The following is a 10,113-nucleotide window of genomic DNA, read 5'->3' as shown; positions in this document are numbered from 1 at the left end:
TTCTTTTCTTGTCATAATCTTCTATGTTGCTTTAAAAAATGTAGTCTTCGAAATCTTGGCTATGAAACGTGTAGTTTGCTTAAAATTGAGTTAGTAATGTGTAGGATTGTAATTAGATAACTTCAATCCTCTTCTTAAGAGATTAAAATCTCTCTCCACTTTGTTAACTCTGTTAGGAGCATAAATGAGGTTTGTAGGATCTGCCCAAGCGCATAAAATGTTTTCGTTTCTGGAAGGATAAATTAGATGTTTATAATAAATACTCTTCAGGACTATGATAGGTTTTTTTTCCCAGAAAAAAAATAATAGTACGCCAAATCTTTCATATAAGTTGCAATATGTTAAGATTATTTTTATATGGTAGCATTTTTATTTCGTTTTCTTAGCTGATTATGTTCATAAAGTTGAATGTTATCTATCCCTCGTATCCTTTTCTTGGATTGTCAAGTTTTGATGTTAAACTTGAGATTATAAGAAAGGGTACTTTTTATTGGATTGAGTTCAATTAAATCGACGATGGTTACAGAGAAAACAGATGAAGGAACTAATAATAAAATTGAAGAATTTATATTAAAATTTAAAATCTCGAATAGCTAATCGTTCCAGAAGATTTTTAATCATTTTAACGTAGTGAATGCTTCATTATGGAACAACTAAATGCACCCCATCGTGGACCATACAGTAGTAGTACTATTTAGAAGGATGTGTTTGCACCCAATTTAATAATGTTAGGTATATTGAATTGTCTTCCTTCCAATGTCTAATAAATTAATCTTCACTTGACCTAACATGAAAACATGGCTAGATGTCGTAACTCGGCCTTTTTGCTCATAACAATGATCTTCGATTATGTATTTGATTATATTTATTGAGATAATAACAACATAATCTTTAGCTCAGATGAACGACAATACCATGTTTCATGTCTATCAATGTAGAAGTCAATGGAGAAGTTCTCATCAAAAGGATTAATCACGTTGAAAAAGTTAATAATTATTGAGTAGTTAATGCTACATTGGTGGGTTGTTGGGATTTAAGTCTAATGATTCCATCACAAATTTAGTGTGTTGACCTACAAAACCGCCCCCATCTTCCCGGCCATCGAACACCCACCCAAGTCTCCACCGCTCACCAGCACGTATTGAAGTCTTGTTGGCCTTTCTGCTTACTGTCACTCTTTGCGGCTTAATGCTGCTCATCCGCTTCAACCACCCAGTGGGCCCCTCGAAACGCTCTTTCTCTCCCTCCACCTCCACCTCCACCTCCACCTCCGCGCAGCTACCCGTTTAAATACCCGAACACCCGCGCGCGAACACACACACAAAGCCTGGGAAGCCATGGCGGCGTTCGCCCTCCACCACCAGCTCCAAACCCTCCCCGCCTGGCTCCTCTTCGCTGCCGCCGTCGGCCTCTTTGCCTTACTTAGATCATCCATCGCCGCCCTCCGCTGGGCCTTCGTCACCTTCCTCCGCCCCGGCAAGGACGTTCGCCGCTACGGCTCTTGGGCCGTCGTCACCGGCTCCACTGACGGCATCGGCCGGGCCTTCGCCCTCCAGCTCGCTCGCAAGGGCCTCAACCTCGTCCTCGTCGGCCGCAACCCCGACAAGCTCCGCGACGTTTCCGACGCCATCCGCGCTCGGCACCCGGCCGCCAGCGTCGAGACCGTCGTCGTCGACCTAGCCGGTGACCTCGCCGAGGGCGTCGCCCGGCTCCAGAAGGCCGTCCAGGGGCTCGACGTCGGGATCTTGGTCAACAACGCTGGGGTCTCGTACCCCTATGCCAGGTTCTTCCACGAGGTGGATGAGGAGCTGCTGAGGAGCCTGATCAAGGTGAACGTGGAGGCGGTGACGAGGGTCACGCAGGCAGTGCTGCCGGGGATGCTGGAGAGGAAGAGGGGCGCCATCGTGAACATCGGCTCGGGGGCGGCCATCGTCATCCCGTCCGAACCGCTCTACGGTGTCTACGCCGCGACGAAAGCGTAAGATCTGTTATGTTTCCTCTTTCTTGGATGGATTCTTGTGCCTTCTTAGTGCTCGAAACTATGATTTCATAGGAAGCAGATCTGTTCTCCATGTGCCAGATGTTCTAATTTCAGATGCGCTTAGATAAATTGAACATAAATGAGAGACATCTGAGCTAACTGGTAGGAACAGGGATTTCAAGACAAAAAACACTTGCTTTGCAGATTTGTCTTCCTACTTCAGGAATTTGCTACATATCTGGTAGCATTCTCCGTGATCTATAGTTTTCATATCGGTAGAATAAACCCTTTCTAGAATCATTCCCATTCAAAAAACAATTTTTTTTATGAGTTTTAGTATTTTTATTGATTTCGGTAACGATATGCATATTGATCCAGTCCTATATCGTTTTACGATGAAGAATTATACAATCAAATTACTTTCTATCTAAATTTTCATGAGTATTGATAGTCCAATAACTGTATTTTACCAATAAATAAAATGATTTGGATTTCAGCATGTTGAAATTATATAGAACTTTTTGATTCCTGTTTAGTTGTAATAGTTTCTATTTTATGTTCTTCTTGGTCTTCCATTAAGAGGTCTAGCATGTCATTGTTTGTGCAGTATCCTAGTAAATCTAGCTGTTGAAATTATAGATGACTAGATAAAACTGGAGGAAATTACAGTTTGATTTTCTACAAGCCACTGTTTCTCTTGATCACTCAGCAACTTCTTTTATTTACTTATTTATTCATCTTACCTGTGTATTTGGCTTTTCCTAGGGATCCTATGTGAGGGAAGTTCTTTTGTGTTCTTTTGTTTAGTACGTGACACTGAGCAAACTATTTGTTCTCAGGTACATTGATCAATTCTCGAGATGTCTGTATGTTGAGTATAAGGGCAAGGGAATAGATGTGCAATGCCAGGTAGCATTCTTGTAGTTTCATTTATATAGCCTTGACAGATACCTTTGAAGCCACCTCTATTTGCAGAATGATGATCTTGGCTCTGAATGTGCTCTTAATTTTCCTCCAAACTATCTTTGTGTTTTGCTGAATAAATGTTGCATGTTACTTTTACCAAATGTCTTAATATTACGATGAAGAATACAAAAGAATTGAGATGTTATTTTATTAGATTTATAATACAATCCCTTAAAGGCATTAATTTTATTTTTTTTTCTTAATTTATGAAGTAACTCAGATGTTATTTATATATTGTAAATATCTAGTACAAGACCAGAATGGTCGGATGTCTATAGCATGTGGTGGCACTATGATCCAAATTTCAACTAGCCCAAATTGATGATTAAGGTTGAAACATGGAACTGTTTTGGTTCGGTTAGATCTGATGATTCACATCGGGTTATGACCATTTCATCCATTTGCTGTGAAAAAACAAATGGTTTGACCTACGCAGTAGAGAACACCATAAGAGAAAATTAGTCAGAGATGGGTGACACGAGTCATTGCATAAGTAGATCCCTCTCACTCAAAAGCTTCCCAAGGCCCTTTGTCTCTTAGGTAATTCATTCCCACGTTTAACAAAGTAGGGCACAGATCTCACTCAAAAAGAGAGTTTTGTAGTACAAATTTAGAGAAGTTTGTAGTATATATTTCTTTTAAACTGAGTTCATTATATGTCCCATTTTTTATTTTCTTTTTCTTTTTTAGTTCTTTGCTAGAGTTTCCTTTGTTTTCTTGATTCAGATAAGCTTCTAATAGGTTAGTTTCAGTTATGATACCAGCCATTTTGGTTTTAGATGAATAAACTGGAAAAACTGAATGTAAGGAAATGCATGTTTCTTGATTTACCCACTTGTACTTTCTGATGATGTCTAGTGAAAGATGGTTGGAGAATAGTTAGAGCAAATCAAATAAGCAAGAGAGGGGCAAATGATTATTCGAATGCCTCCGAAACTTCTGGCAAAAGTTTCCTCGTGGTGTATATTTTGTAGTAGCATCTGTCCAATGGCTTTCTTCAGGTTTCTAATGTGTTTTACATTTGATTTATTTAACAAACACTTAGTATACAATGTTTTTTTATTCTAGTAATGTCAATTAAGTTATAGCTATAGTATGTGTTCCTCTTAGATTATCACACATCTCTTGAGCTACAGACATGCCTACTTTGTTGAAGATTTTGCTGGTCAATGTAGTGTAGTGCAGTAGTGTTCTCATGTATCCCTATCCTGTGTATGTATATGACTTGATATGGTATCATCCTGAGTGCAGGTGCCCTTATATGTGGCGACAAAGATGGCATCGATCAGGAGATCTTCCTTCTTTGTTCCATCACCAGACACCTATGCCCGTGCAGCTTTGCGGTGTATAGGCTATGAACCAAGATGCACACCCTACTGGCCCCATTCCCTCATTTGGTGTCTGCTCTCAGCCATACCAGAGTCGGTTATCGACCACTGGCGCTTGGGCTTCTGCATGAACATCCGCAAGAGGGGGCAGCTCAAAGACGCCAAAAGCAAGGAAAATTAGCTCCTGATATCATAGTGTGAGCGATGGCTACTTCAGAATACTATTTATTTTCATCCCAAGAATAATTATCAATGGACATGTAGGTTATTACAGTGCTTGGATTCACAATCTGTGCATGTACTTGTTATGAAAAGCAGGATTGAGCATGCAGTGTCGTTGGAAACAATTCCTCTAGATTGAAGCTTCTGAGATTGATCTGGAAATCTTGAGATACCATTTCATTCTGTGGCAGATACCAGTCATGCATGATCTACCTGGCTATGAGGTAAATGCAAGTTGTTCTCTTGTTGGTTTTAGAACAGTAAGGAGGCATTATACATAATACTGTGTGCTATATGTGGTTGTTCTTTTAAGTGCTTCATAAGGCATAATTACCCAAATTGTGTCTTATATAGTTTAAAATTTAGTTCCAGACTGACTGATCCATGGTCTATTATTGAGAGTGTCATCATCCTTGGTCTACAAGCTTCTCAGAGACATGAAGGAACATATGTATTGGTTAACTGGAGAAATTATTGAGTCCGATGGCAGTGACACTGCACTTGCAGCATACAGTCCTAATTATCCCAACACATGATTGTTTTAGGTTGTGATGCAAGAAGAACAGTGAGAGAACTGTAAATTTACCTGCATCTCGTCCTCAAATGGGCAAGAGATCTCCTTCACTATGTAGGCTTCACAAATTTTCTTCTGGGGTAGCTCATTCTCAAACATGAAGTAGCATGCGGTTCTTTCTTCCTAGATAAGTTCCAGTGTCGTCGAAAGATGTATTGCCATAAGAAAGATGACTTACTCATCTCCTCCCAATTTCCTACTGCTTACAAACATTTGATCTCATGGAAGGAAACCTTTATGTAGTATATCCTCAGTCAATCCTCGAATACTTCTACCAACATATCCCTAAAACTGCAAATTTCTCCTGCATGTTGCTTCAACGCACCTAAGAGCAGCAGAAACATGTTCACAGTGAGTTCGAGCAGTAGCTTTTAGTTTCTGATGGATAAATTAAGATGTAAGAATCAGAATTCAAATATAAAGCATGAGAAGAAATATTCCAATTGGTGTGGAATACATATAATCAGAAAAAAAAGTGGCCATTGTATGCACCACTCATTATTCCTATTCTAGTTGATCAAAGAGGAAAAATAAATATAAAAAAACACTCGACCTATTTTCAACACCACTCTAGTGCCCACTGGAGATCCTAAGCCTGATTCTTCTTGCTAGAAGAGATTTTTAAGTAAATTTAAAAAATTGTTGATGAAACTCACACAAAAAAAGGTGTCTCCTGCAGAAAAAGAGAAAATGACAATCGTGAAAAGATGGCATTTACGATTATATCCAAATTAATTTGTGCACCAGAACTCAACAATGAACCACAATGATGAAATTAATCAAGCTAGTCTTGCGGAAGCAAAGAACCCATATCCGAGATATGTGGAACTGAACAAATTAGGCTATAGAACACATTTGTTCATTGCAGGTGGAACGAATGGTGGCTGAATTGGACATTCTAATATTTTTAACTGGGTCATATCATATTCTTTAAGTGATGGATTTTATATTTATTTCAATAACCACTGGGTCATATCATATCAATAAAACAGAGCAGATAAACAAAACCACTGAAGAAAAAGAAGCAGATGGTGCCCAGTCATTTAATAAAAAACTAACAAACTTTACTGGAGGATAACATCTCTGACAAGTAGTGCAAGTATCGTGAATTAAATTTATGTCTCAAAAAGCCGACAAATAGAAGATGAAAAATTTTGTAGGAAATTAAATCATGTCCAAAGAGAACAACAATCACAGTGAATGGATAGTTAGCAATTTCTGGGACTCACTAATAGTGTACAGAAGTGTAAAGGAATGTTAACCTTATGAACAAAGTTGGACGAAATGGAAATGTGCAATCAATGTGACTGAAAATTCCTTTCCAAGCAGAAGCCAATTAGACTTGCAAAAATATTAGATGACAGTATCTCTTGTGGAACTTAAATCATTAACTCTCGAGGCTTACACATGGAGATTACCAATGACTGATCGATGGACCTTGCCTGCATGTAGGAAACCAAGTAAACAAACTCATCCATGGTTTCATCACTCATGACCCTGTGAATGGTATATTTCTTTCTCATCAAACGGTCTTCCTCTCCTAGGGAGACTGGCAAAATTACAGAAATCTGACAAATTCCTGCGTATCATTGTGCTTTTCTGCTTCTCAGAAGGTCGTGGGCCCAAAGCATTCAAGTCCATGTTTATGCCATACGACTCACAAGATTCTAATACGGCATCATAGGCTTTTGAAGAAAGCTGTAGCCCTTCATTGCAAGCCCTCAAGTACATGTCATATGCTAGTCTTGGTTTGCCATCTCTCGCAAGAGCTTCTATCAGCATCTCATAAGTAATTTCATTTGGCTTGATGTTTTGAACTTTCATTCGGTGAAACCACTCAAAAGCAGAACCTCCCATACTGTTCTTAGCACACCCAGTGATTATTGCATTAAAAGTCACCACGTTTGGTTCAATTCCCATTGATCTCATTTCACGAAGAATAGAATCTACCATCTCAGGGCTTCCTTTTCCAATGTAAACAGATGCTAAAATTGTGTATGCATACAAGTTTGGCTTGACACCAACTTTACACATATGCTCCCAGACCCGGAGAGCCTCATCATAAAGCTTCCCTTTTTCAAGTGCGCTTAGCAGAGCTCCATAAGAGAGTATGGTCGGTTTCTCCCCCTGCTCCACCATCCTCGTAAATATCTGTACAGCAGCCGATGGTTCGGCTGCTTTAGAGCATGCCACAAGGACTGCATTCCATTCTCTGCTTCCTGGCCTCAAGCCTTTATCTTGCATCTTGTTGAGCAACCTAACACCCCATCTCCAGATCCCTTTTCTCCGAGCAGCAGTTAGCAGGATGTTGAAGTGGGAAACGATCAGCTCGTATGATAGATTATTAGGCTTAGGTCCTTTATCCAGCAAGTCCTCATAGATCTCAAGTGCTGCCCACCATTTTTTAGCCTTACCCATTAGCCAAATCACATGATTACACACTGATAAACTTATGTCACTGCCCATATCCCTTATTCTATTATACAATTCTCTAGCCACAGTATAATGGCTCTCTCGAGTGCACGCCCACACGAGCCGTTCATAATCTGCTCGGCCAGGTTTGACTTGTGCCTCATCCATAACAGTTAGGAGCTTCAACACGTTGGGAGCTGGATTCTCTTCGTTTACAAGCCACTGACGCATCACAAGATAACAAATGTGGATTGTGAACTTTTTGAGTTTAACAAACTCGCTCTCCCATTCCTCGCTGCTATCTTTACCTACTTCACCCTTCTGATACTTCTCTCTCAGCTTGGCAAAGTATCCAAGTGCACCATATGCATCATTCATCTTCTTGTATGCTAGTAAAACGGTCGAATGAGTGACAGGAGATGGAGATAGGCCATTATTTTCAATATCAGCTAACACGTTGAGGGCCTCTTTGTGCCGCCCTTGTTCGAGATAAACAGACATTAAAGTGTTATAAGTCACGATATTTGGAACGATGCCTTGTTCCTTCATATCTTTTATAACCTCATCAACTTTATCAAATCGCCGGGTCAGCTTAACAGCACTCAAGAGGCTGTTATAGATGAACAAGTTGGGGGAGAGAGAACTGTGGGTCTCCTTGCTCTTCCTCTTTAACCACTCGACAACAGCAAATGCCGGATCCAATCTCTTATCTGCCCCAAAGCCCCTAATCATAGATGAGTAGACAGGCAGAGGCAAGTCATCCATGTTCTTGAACAGATCCTCCACATCATCTGCAGTTTTAGCATCCTTTAAGCTGGACGCCAAGGCACGAACATCAACCCTTTCTTTTTCACTTAACACCGTTTTCTTCTCGTGTTCATTCTCATCTTCTTCACCATCAAACATTGGTAGTCCCTCTACATGACCACTCCCTAATTGTTCTTGATCTAATGCCAAAGCCAAAGAGAAGTATTTCCCGGAAGGAGCCCTAGTATGCTCAAAAAAGCCAAGTTTCACACCGCTAGCAAAAATCCTACTCCTCCAACAACGGCTCTGTCTTCTTAAACCTCTAAGACCACTCGAAATCGAGGATTGGCGAGAACAGCTGCTGCTGCTGCTGCCAAGAGGAGAGTCATGGCCCCAGCTCTTTTTCCTTCTCCTCCTCAACGAATGGGAATCCATGGAAGACGCCGGCAAGGATGCTCCTTTAGAGCAGAAAGTGCTTAAAGATTGCATTTTGGGGCGGATTACGTGGCCAGAAGCAGATTCCGGAGAAAGAGTAATCGCACGCAGAATCTACAACAGAGTGAAGAAGAGGTGGAGAGGTATACCTTCGGGCTGAGGTTAAGAAGGATAAGGATTTGGCTCCCCGCTGTCATTTGCATCCGGTGAGAAGAGCAGGGAAATCGGGGGCGTGTTAAACTGGCAGCCAGCTAAATGGTAAGTCCCTCGTCACATCTCCGTGCTCCTCTGTCTCTCTCGAATCTTCGCCTAGAAGAACAAGCTCTATCTGGTAAGATGGACCCAATGGGCCACTGCAGATATCAGATTGGAGGAAGTAAACGTTTTAACAATTAATAGTAAGATTTTATGATCAATTTTTATCTTCACCATATTTTTTTTTATCAAAAAATAATATAATATAATATTTCATCACATATTAATGTGAATAGTTCATATAAATATGATAATTTGATATATAATTTTAATTTGATAATACTTTGTAGTAACTATTATTATTATTATTATTGTTGTTGTTGTTAATAAGATTTTTAGTTAAATAAACTACTGATAAATTAGTGGCAAGTCACCATAAATTAAATTGGTCTCACAAGTCCCACAATCACATCAACCAAGCAATCCTATTATTAGCATGCATGGATTGAAGCTGAACCTGATGCATACCGTTCCATTCCCAGTTGTAAAAGGATGGAATACAGTAACATTATTGCTAGGAAAAGAAGAGATTTTTTTCAGTTTGTAATCATCGTCACCCATCGTTCTGTTGTACAAAGTTGGTCTTAGGAAACAATTTTGAGCACGTGAAAATATTCATTTTTCTTAGCCATGAAAAAATATTTTTTTTATTTTTACAAAGAGCAAATAGCAAAAATTATTAGATTATGTGACCATATCTAATTAGGTAAAATATATTATAAATCTAATTAAATTCTGATAATAGTTATCAACAAGTTCAATCAATAGTAAGATCCTTTAGATCATTTAGACTCTTTTAATTATTATTCTAGACCTTTTACTCTCGTTTATATATAAATAGGACCTATTAGGGATGATATACCAGTCATTAAGATTGTAGATATTCTTAATCTCTCTCAATCCCTGATTCATCGCTCATAGTGATTCTACGAAGGATACAAAGAGATAAGAAGACAAGTCTAATTCTCCATGCAAATTGACATCGCCGTGACTTTCGAATCCAATGACAATGCATTTATAGATCAAATAAACTTTTTGTATAGTATCGAAATGTATGCATCAATTTTTTTTTTTCTGCATAATAGTAGCATAATCATGGTTTTTTTTGCTTATAATTCCTATTAGAGCTAGGTTTTTGAAATAAAATACCTTAATATATTTATCAACATGGTTTTATATTTACGATTAGTATC

General features: G+C 39.2%; 2 protein-coding genes across 6 annotated transcripts; one reads left to right on the top strand and one right to left on the bottom strand.

The window, feature by feature from the left end:
* The first annotated feature begins 1,305 nt into the window (after positions 1 to 1,305).
* Positions 1,306 to 4,659, top strand: LOC103978522 (very-long-chain 3-oxoacyl-CoA reductase 1). Of its 2 annotated transcripts, XM_065130467.1 has the most exons (4): positions 1,306 to 1,978; positions 2,821 to 2,890; positions 4,199 to 4,472; positions 4,594 to 4,659. In XM_065130467.1, the coding sequence occupies exons 1-3, from the start codon at positions 1,338 to 1,340 to the stop codon at positions 4,454 to 4,456; spliced, it is 969 nt and encodes a 322-aa protein (XP_064986539.1). In that variant the 5' UTR covers positions 1,306 to 1,337; the 3' UTR covers positions 4,457 to 4,472; positions 4,594 to 4,659. The 2 variants fall into 2 exon arrangements, with proteins under 2 accessions (XP_064986539.1, XP_009392622.2); XM_009394347.3 differs by having other exon boundaries at positions 4,199 to 4,659.
* Positions 4,660 to 4,935: 276 nt separating this feature from the next.
* On the bottom strand, positions 4,936 to 9,002 carry LOC103978523 (protein LOW PHOTOSYNTHETIC EFFICIENCY 1, chloroplastic). 4 transcript variants are annotated; one of them, XM_065130422.1, is made up of 3 exons: positions 8,815 to 9,002; positions 6,334 to 8,688; positions 4,936 to 5,396 (listed from the first exon to the last, which is right to left on the bottom strand). In XM_065130422.1, the coding sequence occupies exon 2, from the start codon at positions 8,663 to 8,665 to the stop codon at positions 6,557 to 6,559; it is 2,109 nt and encodes a 702-aa protein (XP_064986494.1). In that variant the 5' UTR covers positions 8,666 to 8,688; positions 8,815 to 9,002; the 3' UTR covers positions 4,936 to 5,396; positions 6,334 to 6,556. The 4 variants fall into 4 exon arrangements, with proteins under 4 accessions (XP_064986494.1, XP_009392624.2, XP_064986483.1 ...); XM_009394349.3 differs by having other exon boundaries at positions 6,334 to 9,002; XM_065130411.1 differs by having other exon boundaries at positions 6,477 to 9,002.
* Positions 9,003 to 10,113: the final 1,111 nt, after the last annotated feature.

This window comes from Musa acuminata, chromosome BXJ1-3 (genome assembly GCF_036884655.1).
Source record: "Musa acuminata AAA Group cultivar baxijiao chromosome BXJ1-3, Cavendish_Baxijiao_AAA, whole genome shotgun sequence".
NCBI classification, from domain to species: domain Eukaryota; kingdom Viridiplantae; phylum Streptophyta; class Magnoliopsida; order Zingiberales; family Musaceae; genus Musa; species Musa acuminata.
Note: the sequence above shows the minus strand (reverse complement) of the source record. Positions and strands in the feature narration are given on the sequence as shown.